The sequence below is a fragment of the Enhydra lutris genome, unplaced genomic scaffold (assembly GCF_002288905.1).
Source record: "Enhydra lutris kenyoni isolate GAN:26980312 unplaced genomic scaffold, ASM228890v2 scaffoldscaffold35, whole genome shotgun sequence".
NCBI lineage: Eukaryota > Metazoa > Chordata > Mammalia > Carnivora > Mustelidae > Enhydra > Enhydra lutris.
Genome location: NW_019154119.1, coordinates 17,014,445 through 17,033,309, shown reverse-complemented (window position 1 = coordinate 17,033,309; position 18,865 = coordinate 17,014,445). Strand labels below are relative to the sequence as shown.

The window sequence follows — 18,865 nt, the reverse complement described above, 5'->3', positions numbered from 1 at the left end:
AGTATAAATTAAACAGCAAAACCAAGAAGAGTTCTTATCTGTAGACTATTACCACACCATTCTCTGTAATCCTAAAGCTAGTTATTTACCTAGGATTTAAAAAAATACATATATGAAAAATGGGGAGGGGCCCCTCCATGGTCCACTTGGTTAAGCAACCAACTCTTGATTTCAGCTCGTCATGATCTCAGGGTCCTGAAGTGGAGCCCCGCATTGGGCCCTGCACTCAGCATGGAGTCTGTTTGAGTGTCCTCTCCCTCCCCCTCTGCCCTTCCCTCATTCTCTTGCCCTCCCCCTTCTCTAAAGTAAATAAAAGCTTTAAAAAATATGGGGATTGGGGCGCCTGGGTGGCTCAGTGGTTTAAGCCACTGCCTTCAGCTCAGGTCATGATCTCAGGGTCCTGGGATCAAGTCCCGCATCAGGGGTCTCTGCTCGGCAGGGAGCCTGCTTCCCTCTCACTCTCTCTGCCTGCCTCTCTGCCTACTTGTGATCTCTCTCTGTCAAAGAAATAAATAAAAAAAAAAATATATATATATATATATAAAATATGGGTATTGAAAAATCAGGAAAAACCATATGTTGACGGTACTTTAAGAAAAAACTTTTGTAATCTCAGAAGTTTTAATATAGGAACTATATACTAAATGCTTTGTTAGAGTTAGCATTTCATTTATATGTTAAAATAATTGTTTCAGTGACACCAAGTTTTATAAAATTGTCTAATTTCTTGGTACTATTTGTTTTCTAAGGGAAATTTATTTCAAGCAGCAGTTGAACACTGAAGGTATTAAGTATTCTGACAAAAAGGATTTTAACTTCATTTCTGAATTGGTAAATTGTCAACTCTTAAAACTTCACATACCTGACATTTCACTGAACCTTAACTGCATGTTATTTAAGAAAAATTTATCAATTTTAGAAGTACTTCAAATCACTGAGCTTAAAGTAACAATAAATTACTGTTTAATGCAAAGAATGTTTTCCAGCTTATATTCAGTTTCAAAAATCCTCCAGATACAAAACTGAAAATATCTGCACTAATGACTTAAAAAATTTAACCTCCTTAATATTCAATGAAGACACTTAGAATAAAAAATAAAATGGAAATAATATTTCAAGATTTGCATTTTGTATGTACAAATACACAAAACTAATAGAACTATTAACTTTTTTTTACCATGTAAGTTACACTGAAAAGGAAAGACTATGTCCAACTGAAGATGTAAATTTTACATTAGATATTTACCTGTGCTAACATGACTCCAAAATTATAATGGAATTAATGAGAATGGTTGAATCCATCCAGAAGTATACATTTCATGCATATTATTTTGTATTCACTTTGCTTTATATGCATTAACTTATAACTGTAAGTTATAAATTATAACTTATAACTAACTCAATCTAAAATAAAGTGAAATATCAAGAGGCCAGACAAAGTACCTTTCATAGATGGTTTTTAATGTCATTTGATCTGGAATACCTTCAGTCTCTTCCAAATATAATATGAGCCATGAAGTTCGGTAAGGCCATTGCTCAGTAAGGTTGATCCAGCTAGCAAGCCTGTCCCAGTTGAAACTAATCTGATTGGCTCTCAGTAATCGTCCTGTAAAAAAAATATAAAAACATTCTAAAATTAATAGATGTGTACTATTATACTAAGTGAAACATTTAGCATGTTGACAATTAATTTAAATATTTAAAAGTTGCAACTTAATTTACATTGCAAATTCAAATCTACTATTTCCAGGGCTTCTATAATCCAAAGAGCTGTACTGGAAAAATTCTAGGGACTAAACACAATTCTGTTTAATTCTAAAGTAATTTTTTGGTGTCATTTGCCACTAGTGTTATAATCTGCTTTGACCATGCACATGCAGGCAAAAATCTTTCAGAACTATGTGTCAGACAGTCTCAACACTGCCCACAATCAGACAGCAGAACATCGATGCACCCGTGACAGACCCCATCCCCTAAAGTGCCATCTCAGCTGCTAGGCAAATGGTACAGTGCATTAGAAGGTGATCGGTTCTATGGAACAAATGAATAAAGCAAGGTATACGTATAGAAGGAGGAAGTATAATTTATATAAGATAACAAAGGAAGTTCCCGATGAAAAGCTGACTTTTAAGCAAAAACTTCAAAGGAGATGAGAAGGCCAGTATACATCTCTCCAAAGAAAGATCATTACAGGCAGAAGCAGAAGCCCTTGGGCAGAAACACGCCTGGCATTTTCAGGACACAGCAAAGAGGTCAGTAAGGGATCGAAGAGCAGGGTAGGAGAAGATGAGGTCAGAGATAGGAAAAGAGGTAGAGAGAAAGACATCAAAAAGGGCCCTGTAATAAACTGTAAGGACTTAATATTTTTATCTTTAGCAAAATGGGAAAATAAGAGAGTTCTGAGCAGAGAAATAACATGACTGGCTTCTGTTTCAAAAGGACACTGTAGCTGCCGCATGGAGAACAGACCACAGAGGAAAGAGGAGGAGCAGGCAACTGCTGTAATGAATACAGATGAGACACAATGATGCGGAGGACAAGCATAGTATGTTACAAACCACAACAAGTGGTTAGATTCTGGATCTGGTCTGAAAACAGAACTCACTGATGTACTACAGATTGGAAGGGGTATATGTAAACATAGTATCAAGGTTCTCCCCCCCCCCCCCCCCCCCCCCCGCCCAGGGAACTGGAAAAAGAGTTGCATTAACTGAGATGGGAGACGATGGATGGATTCAGTTTGGGGCAGGGGATCCGGAGTTCACTTTTGGACATGGTATGGTCTCAGACATGTATTAGACCCCATTAGGTATCAAGCAGGCAGCTGGAGAACAACAAGGCTGAAGATATACATCTGAGAATCTTTTGCATGTAAATGGTATGTAACCCTTTGGGACTAAATGAGATCACCAAAGGAGCTGGTTCAGATAAAAAAGAGAAGAAACAATGACAGCACCAGGGGCATCCTGACACTAAGGGTAAGGGTAGATGAGGTTTTTATGGTACTTATTATTACATGACTTTATATGTTCTGTCTTTACCAACAGGGCAAGAACTTTATCTTGTTCACTGCCTATCTCCACAATACCCAGACTGATACCTGGCATATCAAGATACTCACGATATATTTATTAAATACGTACAAAGATACTGATAACATACTAGAACATTTCCATTGTAGAACATAATCAATTTAATAAAGTTTGAGACCTCACTTAAAGGGATTTAATAACCAAAAATATTGCACATATATTAGACACAACCTCACTTGCAGTTTAGTTTATAGCATGCACCCCAACCTTATTCTAAAAGCAAATTCCAGTATAACTATCGTAACAGTGTTAACACTAGTCAATATTACTAAGTACCATTCAATATCATGCAAAGGAACATATACTTACATATTAAATTTATATTTATGTTTATATGTATTTAAATTTATATGTAAGCATTAACATGGTGAAGAGCAGAATTCTATGCATGGAATCCAGTCACAGGGCACTAATCTCCAATTTTATTGTTAGCATTATTTATTTATTTATTTATTTATTTTTAAGATTTTTTTTTTTTTTTTTTTTTATTTGACAAAGAGAAATCACAAGTAGGCAGAGAGGCAGGAGGAGAGAGAGTGGGAAGCAGGCTCCCTGCTGAGCAGAGAGCCCGACACGGGACTTGATCCCAGGACCCCGAGATCATGACCTGAGCTGAAGGCAGAGGCTTAACCCACTCAGCCACCCAGGTGCCCCAGCATTTTTATTTAAAATGTCATTTGAAAACTGAAACAACTGCAGCATATAAAATGTGAATTTCAACTTTAAAATTTTATTTACTTATTTATTTTATTTGAGAGAGAGAGAGCGAGCGAGCGAGCATGGGCATATCAGTAAGAGTGCAAGGGCAGAGGGAGGTAGATACAGATTCCCTGCCAAGCAGGGAGCCTGAGGATCCTAGGATGATCCTAGGACACTAGGACATGACCTGAACCGAAAACAGATGCTTAACCAACTGAGCCACCCAGGCTTCCCTGAATTTCAACATTTTAAATTATAAGTTAATTAAGATCCATGTTCATGGATTGGAAGACTCAATATTGATATTTTAACCCAAGTCATCTAAAATTCAATGAAATCTGTCAAAATTCCCATGACCTTTTTCACAGAAATAGAAAAACCCATCCTAAAATTCATATGGAATCTGTGACAATGAATAGCCAAAATAATCCTGAAAAAGAAGAACAAAACCGGAGGACTCATACTTCCTTATCTCAAAACTGACTACAAAGCCACAGCAATCAAAACAGTACAGAATGGCATAAACACAGGCATACAGGTCAATAGAATAGAACAGAACAGGAGAGCCCAGAAATAAATCCCCATGTATATGGTCAAATGATTTTGACAAGGGTGCCAAGACCATTAGATGGGAAAAGGACGGTCTCTTCAATAAATGGTGCTGGGGAAACTGGAGATCCACATGCTTAAGAATGAAGTTGAACCCCTACTTAACACCATATAAAAATTAACTCAAAATAGATCAGGTTACCTAAATGTAACTTAAAACAATAAAATGCTTAGAATAAAACATAGGACAAAAACTTCTCAACACCGGATTTGGCAGTGCTTTCTCGAATAGAACACCAAAGGCATATAAACAACAACAACAACAACAACAAAAACAGACAAACGGAACTTCATGAAAATTTTAAAATTCTGTACACCAAAAGGCACTATCCACAAAGTAAAAATGCAACCCACAGAATGGGAGAAAACATCTGCAAATCATGTATATGGCAAGGAATTAATACCCACAATAGAGGGAACTTCTAAAACTCAACAATAAAAAACCCAAACAACTCTATCCAAAAATGGACAAAGGACTTAGATAAACATTTCTCCAAAGAAGATACAGGAATGGCCAATAAGTATATGAAAAGATGCTCAACAGCACCAATCACTAGGAAAACGCAAATCCAATCGACAATGAGATACTACCTCTCACCTAATAGGATGGCTACTATCAAAAAAATAGAAAGAAACAAGTGTTGGCGAGGATGTAGAGAAAATGGAACCTTTGTGCATGGTTGGTAGGAATGTAAAATGGTGGAGCCATGGAAAACAGAATTAAGGTTCCTCAAAAAATTCAAAAATAGAAATACCCAGCAACTCCATTTCTGAGTATATATCCAAAAGAACTGAAATCATGGTCATGGAAAATATTAAGATGCACTCATGTTCACTGCAGCATTATTCACAAGATCTAAAATATGGAAGCAACCCACATGTCCATCAACAAATGAATGGTTAAGCCAAAATGTGATATATGCATACAACAGAATACTACTCATTCTTTAAAAGGAAAGAAATTCTGCATGCTACAACATGAACCTTGAACACATTATGTTAAGTGAAATAAGCCAGTCACAAAAAGATAAATACTATATGGTTCCACTTATATGAGGTACTTAGCATAGTAATATTCTGTAGAGACAGAAAATAAAACAGTGGTTGCAAGGCATTGAGGGAGGGGAGAAAGGGGAATTATGATATAATGGGTACAGAGTTTCAGTTTTACAAGACAGAGAGAATTATGGGGATAGGTGGTAGTGATGGCCACACAACAGTGTGAATCCATTTAATCCTACCAGACTGTGCCCTTGAATATGGTTAAGACAGTAAATTTTGTTGTGTATTTTACTTAACCCAATAAAAAAGAAAAAAATCTGTCATTTGAAAACTGAAACAATAGCGGTGTATAAAATCTGAATGTCAACATTTTAAATTATAAGTTAATTATACTCAGTCATACAAATTAGCATAAAATTATCTTTATACAAAGAGAAAAACCTGAGGTGAAATAAAAGATTTTTTAAGTCATCGAGTTTTAAAAATAATAGTGTACAACCGATGGTTGATTTTCATCGTCAAAACTAATGTAGGTTTTATTAGATATACTTAATGCAAATAAAAGTGGTACACAGCAGTACAAACGTTACGAACACAGTACATCCTTTTGTTTCTGAAACTGAATTGCTTTCCTAATGTGATCAAGTTTATTATCTACTATAAGAAGTTACCTGTCACAGAAACAATATTAAGTAACCTTCTCATGGTCTGAGGACTTATGTCACTGAACCAGTCCTCGGTAACCAGCAGTTTTGTAAGATCAAAGGACATCTGCCGAGTAATGGTCCGCTGCATCTGCCTTCTCCGGTAAGTATCCTGAAAGAGTTTAAGAACAATGAGAATGAACCAATACTTCAAGTCTGAGAACTTAGGGCTTTTTGAGAAGTTATGGTATGTTTATGATGACAACAAAAACAATCCAAAATGTTAGTCAAAGAGGAAGATTATATAACAATAATAGGCATTATTACTGTTATTCCCGGAGGCAGATCTTTACAGAGCAGTTATAAGGTAGTATTAGCAGCAACTGCATCCAATGGTGTGGTTTAACTTCAGATGTATTTTGATTTATTGCTGTACAGGTAGAGAAAGCTAAATGCCTTGAGGATTATAAATAAGCAAAATTTGGTAGAGAATTCAGGTCAAACTCTTATAGGAGTTCCAATATCAGAGGGACCCTGAAATAATAGAGTACATAAACTCTTTATTTCAAGGATTCAGCATTTTGATGTTTAGGTGATTTTTAAATGTATGACAACTACGCTTACATATGGGTAAGAATTAGAGGCACCCCTTCTAGTCGGAAGAAGAACAGGCACAACAAAGGCGAGTTCTCCTCTGAAGTCATGGTGGATGCAAGCACAGGGAGCCCAAGAGGCCAGACTACTAAGAGACAAATTCGAAATGGGAAATGATACCCTCCTAATTTAGTATTATCAATTGTCTTTCATAATAATTTTGCATTCATACTTGTGCACGTTAGAGACATAAAATCAAAACATCAAAATGTCACTGAAAACACGTATAAAATGTCTCAAACGTAATGGTAGCAAACCAGAAAAAGAAAAGAGTGCCAGTGCCAGCCCAGCGTTAAGTGGCACTCTCACCGTCCCGTACCGTCAAGTGGATATCTCCCTATCTTGTAACATGCCCTCGATCTATGTACAAAACAGGGTTCTAAGAGTGGGGTAGGGCAGGGAAAACCTGAGTGTTCGAGGAGAAACTCAGATGGCCGGGCAGGACACAAAATCACTGCGTGGGTGTAAAAGAAAGGGACGGAGCTCACAGACATCAGGGAGGGACGAAGGTCAGCAGGAAGCGCACGGAGCTCTTCTCATACCATGAGCCTCTTTCCCCGCTATAGTCTGGTGGCAATGGGCACCTGGAATGGGTACAACCTGACCTGGAATGGATATGGGGCTTCTCCACCCTGGATGACATCCTCTGGAGAGCTTTAAAATCTCACTCGCAGAGAGCCTAATTCGGCTGCTCTGAGGCAGGGTGCCCGGGAACAGGCCAGGAGAGGAGGGGGACAACCGTGCAATCCACAGTTGCTATGGGCTCCAGGCTCACGTAGTTCCTAAAAAGCCATCTGAAGCCAAAAGTAAATTCAGTAATAAAATATATTGGATGAACTTAATGCAGCATCTACAGCAGCTTATATTTAAGTAGCATCACCTTCGCTCTACTTGAACAGCAGCACAAGAACACGTGGCTCAGAACAAGGGGCAGCTTACCCGTCTGTTCAGGGCTGTTCTGCTACCGAGTTTAGTCATCTCTCCAAGGCTGTTCTGTGAAACTCTTCTGTCAGCATCTTCCTGGGTCCCTTAAAGAATTTGTCGAGAGAGCACCACTGTATTAAAATTCTGTCGTACATGACATATAAAGAGAAGTGAAATACCAACAGTATTTTTCAAGGTAAAAGGTGAGTCACCGTAAAACATTACATAACTATTTCAAACCGAAGTGCCCGCGGAACTGACTCTTTACCTGCAGTATCTGGGCACGGAATGTCCCCATTTGTCGTTGAAGTCACAAGAAATTTTCTTGCATTGCTGAGTCCACGACTATTAAGAAAAACAGGTAAGTGAACTATATTGCGCATATAGTCGTGTCCGTTTATATTTGAATCACGAAGCACACTGTTGAGGTTCTGGTTAATTGCCTTTATGATAATATGTGGATCACTTGCAAAAATGGCAATGAAGGGGCCTTTTGAAAACAGAACTCGGACCTGTGGTAGAAAAAATGTGTACTTATGATACAAAGTTCAAATTATCCAAAACAACAAAGAGCCTCTCAAAATCCATATTATCCTTTGGCGACTATATTTTTTAAATATTACTTTTTTCAAAATATATTTCATATGAAAATAAATTTCATTAAGGTCTCAATCTGGTTGTTCACCATCTGACAATTTTTCATCACCTAACTGTGATAAAACCTAACTGTGATTAAAACTGTGATAAAACCTCCACAGAAAACAATTAACCCTGTCCTATTCTGAGATATTTGTAGCCTACATAAAAGGAAAGATCAACACACACAGACATATTTGTGAGCAGACATGAGGCGCTGGGCACACTGGTGTCTCTCCACAGCTACACACTACTGCTTTACCATGCCTCACAGAGAGCCACTGATGTACCCCGACTTCAACAAAAACTACAGATTCTGGGGGTTCCCTACCGTTGCCTCTGATTCTAACCATAATCATCTGCAAAAGAAAGCTGGAGTCACACCATGGACTTTAGAGCTACTCTGTTCATTTGCTCACACAGCCATTGGGCTAAAATTGTTTAAATCTGTTTGTGATGAGACATTTACTCCTGTTATGCTTTTGCACTTAAAAAAAAAATGGTTGGTTTTACGAAAGAAAAAGTACTATTCAAATTCCACTTGAGAAATTCACAAGTCATTCCTCTCGGCTGCCACATGTGACAAATGTAAGTTTCAGGATGGCTAAGACATACAGTGTCCAGCATCTGGAGTACTTTGTCCTGCTCGCAGGCGTCCAGTCCATCAATGATCACCACCAGCCTTGTCTGATTCTGAGTGAAACTGTCAATGGTTTTTGCCATCCTGGCCATCAACTCTACTTCACACTTAAGAACCTGCACAACAGAAAGGACAGAAGCACTGAAGATGTAAGAAATTGAAGCACATTTCTTAAAAAGCCTGACAGAATCTCATCTAACGGGAAGAAAAGAAATCCCAAGTCCTCACAGCCAGTTCTGGTCCCATGTAAAACTGCGGTGAGTGCTTCACAATTTATAAAGTGACTTTACATAAATTAGAGCCCTTTACCCTTATAATGAGGTAGCCACAGTCATAACCACTTCAAAAGGACACACTAGGCTGAGTGACTTATTTGCCGAGATCACATGCTCTGAAAGTCACTGAATGCAAATTCAAACACCACTTTACAGTTGGCTCCCGATGGCCTGTGACCTTGATCAAAGGAAAGGGGCTATAGATATTCTATGAAGTCCCTTTTGAATCTAAAAGTACAGTCCTATTTTATATGTTTTAGTGGTTTAATGTGCCATCTCTACTGAGGAGCCTATCTTATCAGGCAGGAAACCCAGTGTTATTAGGTAGGTGGTGATGACCTGTGGAACAATCTCCTAACTCCTAGGAATACCTTATAAAAGTCTATTTTATAAAAACCTGTATTGTTTTAATTTTTCCCACTTCAAACATACATTTCCAAAGGGCAAATGTGGTCTAAAACTAAAAACAAATGCAACACTGTAACATTGACAGAGTCCACGCCCTAAAGCCCCACCATCAAGGTCATGGTGGCATACTCACATTCAGTTACTTCCTAATGATCCGTGAGTGCTTACCTTCATGAATCCTTCACTTTTTAGTTTGTGCAGTTTGGAGGCAGCATTATGGAGGCGTTTCCTCTGAGAATTCAGGAGAGAGTCCAGCACCTGCCACCACGTACGGCAGTTCAGCACGAAGGCCAATCCCACTATTGATGCGATTGATATGAGGACAGCATTCACCGTCAGATGTTTCGGGTCGACTCTGAAGATAGCCAGGAGAGTAATTCCAGCAATAATGCAGCCGAAGATAAAAAGGAAGATGACAAAGGATGGCAGGCAACAGGTCTTTTTCCATTTCTTTTTGCCTGTAAGACAGAAAATGGTTTTACCAATTACTTACATACCAAGTATCTAGAAGACCATAAACATGACAGTCATGGCATATGAATTTCTAACACTCAATTCATGTTTTCACAGAAGTGCACTGAATATCCATCCCATCCTCATCCCCTACACATGCACACAGAGGAGGAGGAGTAAGGAAGGCCTACCCTGCGAATCTTCAGTCTTGAATACTCGAAAGAGCCTGGTCGCCAAAAAGCCAAACTCTCTCTCACAGGCATCCGAGAGAGTCGCGATCATTTCAGCCATCGATGTTTCTCCACCTACACTGGACAGCCTGTTGTAATCGGTGAACAAAAACCTTGGGGGGAAAGGGGGGATAAAGTGTTACTCAGATATCTAAAGAAATAAGTAATTTCCACTTATGTCATCTCTGTATCATGTGACTACATTTTCTTAAAGTCTCTTTTAAAATATTGTCATTGAAGTTCTGAAGAGGGAAAAGAATTTGTAACTAGGTTCCTCCCACTTCTAGTATCAGACATACTTGTCTTAGGAAAAGGCAATAACACAAGTGAAATGCAGCAGAGTTGTATGAAGTTAACTGATGAAAAGCAGAGTGGTAAAACATGGCGGCAGAGCTCAGGCAAGGCATCGGCCACCTGCAGTGGCCGATGGCACAGTGACTGAAAGAGCCACGCAGCGAAGTGTGTGAGGCACCAACCAAGAGATCAGAACGCTGACAGGATACTACAGTCATTAAGAATTTAAGGCCATTTGAAAACTCAAGTTTTAGAATGTTTTATTTATAGCTTAAACATTTAGTAAGGATTTAGAAATGAGGTGTAAAAGATTCTTTTCAGGTTATCTTTGAGATAACTGAATCATTTGTATCCTGATTCTCTGAATGGGTAGGACTTCTGCATTTGCTCCTTTCTCCCCTTCCATCCGTAAACTAAATGCTCATCTCAATGGTATGTAAAAGCACTGTTTTCAAAATACAGTCCAGGACCACACTATACTCTGTTGTGTGACCTTGACTTATGCTATTTTTTTTTTTAGATTTTATTTATTTATTTGACAGACAGAGATCACAAGTAGGCAGAGAGGCAGGTACAGAGAGAGGAGGAAGTAGGCTCCCTGCTGAGCAGACAGCCTGATGCAGGGCTCGATCCCAGGACTCTGGGATCATGACCTGAGCCAAAGGCAGAGGCTTTAATCCACTGAGCCACCCAGGCACAATTTATGCTATTTTAATTGTTCTTTTTTTGAAATACCGTGTCATTAATTTAAAATAAATTTTCTGTGAAAATATTTCCCTCAATTATTTTATTCTACTCTGCATGTTTTCTTAACTTTTTCATTTTATCTTTTCACTTGTAAATCCTTCTAATATTTAATCATATATGCTAATTATTTAAGTTTTTATTTTTATTTTTATCTCTTATATTCATAGTTTTGATGTTTCATCTGGTTTGGCTTATTTATTTTCAACTTAAGTTACACATTTTATCTTTAATAATTTTAAAATTCTTAATCATTAGTATGCATTTAACTATCTTGCTAATTTCTACTGAATTCCTCTTGCTTTCAATTGTTTTTCACTTGATGTTCCTCTGGAGCCCTCTACCTTTCCTTTATTCTTGACATATATGTTTTTCACCTTTTCTGAACTATTTTCTCATACATTTCCTATTTGACATTAATGATAATTTTAGATAGGCAAGTCAATTTATTTCCACGGGCGAGGAAAAAGCATCTCAGAGGGCATGCTCAGTAGCCAAGATTACAGGCTAATGCAAGGGGATGCCAGGACCCCATTCTATATCCTGTGTTCTCTTCAAAGTGTTCCCAAAGGATGGAAAAGGTGTCGTGTCATGGCAGGGTGGGATATGCTCAGATCAAATTTGGTAAATCAAAGTTAACCAGAATTTTTTAGGGAGAGGTGTCTTTGTTCCTTTTACGTACAAGAGGAAGATATAATATAAAGTGATTTCTCAAATCTATTTAACCAGGATATGTTATTTTATTTCTCATATATGAAGTTTAAGAAAAATGCCTTGGGATGCCTGGGTGGCTCAGTCGGTTAAGCATCTGCCTTTGGCTTGGGTCATGATCCCAGGGTCTTGGGATTGAGTCCCATGAGAAGCTCATGGGACTCTTGCTTGATGGGAATGTGCTTCTCCCTCTCCCTCTGCCTGCCGTTCCCCCTGCTTGTGTGCGCGTGCTATCTCTCTCTCTCTCTGACAAATAAATAAAATCTAAAAAAAAAGAAACCAATATTTTTCTGGAACGTACACTGAGAAAGCATTATAAACTTTATTTTTGCTTCATCTTACAAAAAGCTACTTCTGTCAAAGGGACCAACTTACCTCACAGGTAAAGCTTTAGTGGTCTGCTCTGGCAGTTCAGGTGGGTTTACAAACATCAATTTGAGGAGGAGTTCCAAATATCCAATATGTCTTGCCAATCTAGTGCTGAGGACCCAGGCCCAATTCCAACTCTCTCCTTCCCTTCGTCCACCAAAGTAAATGACAACTGAAATGCACAGTTTAAAAAAATTATTCAAAACAATCATGACCCAAGCAGCCTCTTTTCTCACACTGGCAAATATTAAGTACTGAGAGGCAGGCTTGAATGACTTTCCCTGGTTCCATGCTATTTCCTAGCTATTCCTCAAAGAATTCCTCAGCTTATTCACCAACACGGAGAATGCGTGTAGAAAGTAAACTAACGGGCGCCTGGGTGGCTCAGTGGGTTAAGGCCTCTGCCTTCAGCTCAGATCACGATCTCGGGGCCTGGGATCGAGCCCCACATCGGGCTCTCTCTGCTCAGTGGGAGCCTGCCCCCACCCCCGCCTGCCTCTCTGCCTACTTGTGATCTCTCTCTGTCAAATAAATAAGTAAAATCTTTAAAAAAAAAAGAAAGTAAACTAACTAAAATGTGATGTAAGAAACACAATGAGAAAGATAATGCCTTAAACAGAAACATATGACTTAGTTCAGGCTCAAATATAAATAAATAATTTTGGGTTTGTCACTTTTTGCACCTGTTGAAGTCACCAGTTCCTCCAATAGTGAATCTATTTCCTCTGCTATGACTGAAGATATCCTCTAAGAACGGGACTATAACTGATGTTTTTTACTTTGCTTTTAAGTAAAATGAAGATCATAGGGATGATCAAAATGCCCAACAGCATCCCACTGACGGCTATGAAGACTTACTTTCAAAAAAGACCTAAATATAGTAAATCATTAACATATAAAAAAGTGAGTATAATAAATTAGAGTTCTATTTCAATATTAACGAGCAGTACGCCAGTGTTTAAAGCTATTCTAGCCAGACTGTGAACAATGTTCCTCTAGGCCAACTTACAAAATAGCAAAAAGATTATGAAACTCTTGTAATAAAATATGAAAATCACTTACGGGAGAGATATAGATAATATTTTATATTTTATAAATATAGATACATAAATATAAAATATTAAGATAATATTTTAAATAAAACAAGAAGTATTTAACATCGTCTTTATTTTTTGAAAAAAATAAAAAGCAAAACTTACCAAAAAATATGTATAAGAGCGCCAAGAAGCTCAATGATACTGCTATTCCAAGATTCAGGTCGACAGTGAAAGCAAACAGTAAACCAAGCCCCCCACAAAGCAGCAAGGTCAGAAACACTATGAGCCAGGAGAACTGAAAAAGAGGCTCAATCTGTTGTCCTGCAAAAGTCTTCATTTCATCTGAAAGAGAAACGGGAAAACCTTAATCCTTTTTTTTTTTTTTTAAGCAATACAACAACTTTTTTTCCCCCTCCAAGTTTTTATTTAAATTCCAGTTAGTTAACATACAATGTAATATTAGTTTCAGGTGTAGTTTTGGTTTTCTTCTCCCAAGTCTTTGAGAATACAACTTCTAACTCAATCTGAAACTTTCAACATAAACATTTACTGAGCACTTACTGAGGCCCTAGATGGAATGTTGCTACTTCATCATTTTAGCCAATGTTCTCTTTAGACAAACATCCCAACTTCGTTCTCTAGGGGTTCACCCACCCGTTTTACTCACTCTCTTGCTTCATACCGAGGACACACAAATCCTTTTCCATATCTTCCCATCTGTCAAGATGCTGTTATTTTTTGTGGTTTGTATTATATAAACAACAAGGTATTGTTTCCACACACAAACTGGAACACATGACTTTGCTATGTGTCTTCAACCTACACATGACCACCCTGCCTCTGTAGCATGCCTCCTCACCCCTTCTCCCTGCAATCACATTTGAGAATCACGGCTCTTAAACGTGTGGGCTGAGCCCAGATGAGCCCTGAACAAGTCATTCTTTCAACAAAACTTGGTTAAAACTTTACAGGCAATATTGAAACCTGTCCCTTTAGAACGAATAAGATTTTGCCAATCAAAGTGGCAGTGGGAGGTGCTGTCTAGGAAGTTCCTAACAAAGGGAGCAACTCAGGAAAAGGACCTAGTCTGTTCTCGCAGGAGCCAAGAGCCCTCTGGAACTGCAGCACGGGGCACACCCGGGAGGCGGTGCTGCTGGGTATGCCATACAAAGTGACAGGTTTCGGAAGGGCTCTGGACAGGATGATTATAAACAGCAAATGCGGGGAGCCTGGTGGCTCAGTCAGTGGAGCATGCAACTCTTGATCTTGGGGTCCTGAGTTCAAACCCCCTGTTGGGTGTGGAGTCTACTTAAAATTTAAAAGTAACAACAAACAGCACATGCAGAAAATCTGCTACCAAGGGGTCTTGAGAGTGTTCTAACACAACTGGATCTTTGTTGTAGGAGGAGAACTCAAATGACTGTGAGGAGGATCAACAGGAAGGAGTAGCACATCCCATTTAGTCAACCATGCAACACACACTCATACATGAAAATCTATCCTGCTTCACTTCAGAAAAAAACACCAGAGGAAGCCTTGTTATATATACAGACTTTGCACAAACATGCCCTTCACCTTCTAGTTTCTTGAGTAAGAAGGATTTCCCACTTCCCCACTGTGCGTACAGCCCCACACAGATGGGCGGCTGCATGGTCGGCTCGCTGAGGATATCCGCTAGCGCGCTGCTATACAAATCGTAACCGAGCATGTCCCCGTCTGTTTCCGTAGGAGACAAGTGTCCTGTAATTATAAACACGCCATATCCTCACATTAAAAACAGACATTACCACTAAAAAGGAACATCAATTCTCAGTTATCAATTGGTCATTTAATTAGAAAAAAAACCCTTACATTAAACGGTTACGCGTGTGAAAAAATAGGTTAAAAGATTCTTGATTCTTAAACACCATATTTCACTGAACTTAAGATGCCTACTTATTGCAAGATGCATCGTTATTATGTATAACCAAGAGAGAAAAAACATGTTGCCAAATTGTGACCCAATGCTCTCCTATCCATCAGCTGTAAGACACATTCCAATTTCAGAAAGTTTAAAATGTGAAACAATGTACATTTTAGAATCAATAAAATATGATTAAAACATAAACCAGTACATAGGAATGATATTAATACATGTAATACTTTCTTACTACGTAAAATACTATGCAATATACTTACTATGTATACTACTATATGTGTATTACTATAATATACTTACTATGTAAAATACTTTCTTACTATGTAAAACTTTCTTCACTACATAAAGAAAGCTATTAAATGTTACCGAAGAATAAAATATAGTAAATGGAGAAAAAGAGACTCCAGGCAGAAAGGTTCAATGGCTTTGAGACAGTAATTCTCACCAAATCAATTTATCACTTTAAGACAACTCCAGTCAAAATCTATGGGAAATTTTCCAACACTGAAAAGCAGAAGAACACATAAGAATATCTAAGAGAGGGGGGCGCCTGGGTGGCTCAGTGGGTTAAAGCCTCTGCCTTCGGCTCAGGTCATGATCCCAGGGTCCTGGGATCGAGCCCCGCATCGGGCTCTCTGCTCACCCCCCCCCCCCCCCCCCCGCCCAGGGAACTGGAAAAAGAGTTGCATTAACTGAGATGGGAGACGATGGATGGATTCAGTTTGGGGCAGGGGATCCGGAGTTCACTTTTGGACATGGTATGGTCTCAGACATGTATTAGACCCCATTAGGTATCAAGCAGGCAGCTGGAGAACAACAAGGCTGAAGATATACATCTGAGAATCTTTTGCATGTAAATGGTATGTAACCCTTTGGGACTAAATGAGATCACCAAAGGAGCTGGTTCAGATAAAAAAGAGAAGAAACAATGACAGCACCAGGGGCATCCTGACACTAAGGGTAAGGGTAGATGAGGTTTTTATGGTACTTATTATTACATGACTTTATATGTTCTGTCTTTACCAACAGGGCAAGAACTTTATCTTGTTCACTGCCTATCTCCACAATACCCAGACTGATACCTGGCATATCAAGATACTCACGATATATTTATTAAATACGTACAAAGATACTGATAACATACTAGAACATTTCCATTGTAGAACATAATCAATTTAATAAAGTTTGAGACCTCACTTAAAGGGATTTAATAACCAAAAATATTGCACATATATTAGACACAACCTCACTTGCAGTTTAGTTTATAGCATGCACCCCAACCTTATTCTAAAAGCAAATTCCAGTATAACTATCGTAACAGTGTTAACACTAGTCAATATTACTAAGTACCATTCAATATCATGCAAAGGAACATATACTTACATATTAAATTTATATTTATGTTTATATGTATTTAAATTTATATGTAAGCATTAACATGGTGAAGAGCAGAATTCTATGCATGGAATCCAGTCACAGGGCACTAATCTCCAATTTTATTGTTAGCATTATTTATTTATTTATTTATTTATTTTTAAGATTTTTTTTTTTTTTTTTTTTTATTTGACAAAGAGAAATCACAAGTAGGCAGAGAGGCAGGAGGAGAGAGAGTGGGAAGCAGGCTCCCTGCTGAGCAGAGAGCCCGACACGGGACTTGATCCCAGGACCCCGAGATCATGACCTGAGCTGAAGGCAGAGGCTTAACCCACTCAGCCACCCAGGTGCCCCAGCATTTTTATTTAAAATGTCATTTGAAAACTGAAACAACTGCAGCATATAAAATGTGAATTTCAACTTTAAAATTTTATTTACTTATTTATTTTATTTGAGAGAGAGAGAGCGAGCGAGCGAGCATGGGCATATCAGTAAGAGTGCAAGGGCAGAGGGAGGTAGATACAGATTCCCTGCCAAGCAGGGAGCCTGAGGATCCTAGGATGATCCTAGGACACTAGGACATGACCTGAACCGAAAACAGATGCTTAACCAACTGAGCCACCCAGGCTTCCCTGAATTTCAACATTTTAAATTATAAGTTAATTAAGATCCATGTTCATGGATTGGAAGACTCAATATTGATATTTTAACCCAAGTCATCTAAAATTCAATGAAATCTGTCAAAATTCCCATGACCTTTTTCACAGAAATAGAAAAACCCATCCTAAAATTCATATGGAATCTGTGACAATGAATAGCCAAAATAATCCTGAAAAAGAAGAACAAAACCGGAGGACTCATACTTCCTTATCTCAAAACTGACTACAAAGCCACAGCAATCAAAACAGTACAGAATGGCATAAACACAGGCATACAGGTCAATAGAATAGAACAGAACAGGAGAGCCCAGAAATAAATCCCCATGTATATGGTCAAATGATTTTGACAAGGGTGCCAAGACCATTAGATGGGAAAAGGACGGTCTCTTCAATAAATGGTGCTGGGGAAACTGGAGATCCACATGCTTAAGAATGAAGTTGAACCCCTACTTAACACCATATAAAAATTAACTCAAAATAGATCAGGTTACCTAAATGTAACTTAAAACAATAAAATGCTTAGAATAAAACATAGGACAAAAACTTCTCAACACCGGATTTGGCAGTGCTTTCTCGAATAGAACACCAAAGGCATATAAACAACAACAACAACAACAACAAAAACAGACAAACGGAACTTCATGAAAATTTTAAAATTCTGTACACCAAAAGGCACTATCCACAAAGTAAAAATGCAACCCACAGAATGGGAGAAAACATCTGCAAATCATGTATATGGCAAGGAATTAATACCCACAATAGAGGGAACTTCTAAAACTCAACAATAAAAAACCCAAACAACTCTATCCAAAAATGGACAAAGGACTTAGATAAACATTTCTCCAAAGAAGATACAGGAATGGCCAATAAGTATATGAAAAGATGCTCAACAGCACCAATCACTAGGAAAACGCAAATCCAATCGACAATGAGATACTACCTCTCACCTAATAGGATGGCTACTATCAAAAAAATAGAAAGAAACAAGTGTTGGCGAGGATGTAGAGAAAATGGAACCTTTGTGCATGGTTGGTAGGAATGTAAAATGGTGGAGCCATGGAAAACAGAATTAAGGTTCCTCAAAAAATTCAAAAATAGAAATACCCAGCAACTCCATTTCTGAGTATATATCCAAAAGAACTGAAATCATGGTCATGGAAAATATTAAGATGCACTCATGTTCACTGCAGCATTATTCACAAGATCTAAAATATGGAAGCAACCCACATGTCCATCAACAAATGAATGGTTAAGCCAAAATGTGATATATGCATACAACAGAATACTACTCATTCTTTAAAAGGAAAGAAATTCTGCATGCTACAACATGAACCTTGAACACATTATGTTAAGTGAAATAAGCCAGTCACAAAAAGATAAATACTATATGGTTCCACTTATATGAGGTACTTAGCATAGTAATATTCTGTAGAGACAGAAAATAAAACAGTGGTTGCAAGGCATTGAGGGAGGGGAGAAAGGGGAATTATGAT

General features: G+C 38.2%; 1 protein-coding gene across 1 annotated transcript in view; it reads right to left on the bottom strand.

Annotated features, from left to right (window-relative positions):
• LOC111154043 (kinase D interacting substrate 220) overlaps window positions 1–18,865 on the bottom strand; it is a 109,420-nt gene that overhangs the window by 42,692 nt on the left and 47,863 nt on the right. Inside the window, exon 22 of the mRNA XM_022513397.1 lies at window positions 1,444–1,606. Coding sequence (XP_022369105.1) covers window positions 1,444–1,606 — 163 coding nt within the window. The remainder of the gene's footprint in view (window positions 1–1,443; window positions 1,607–18,865) is intronic.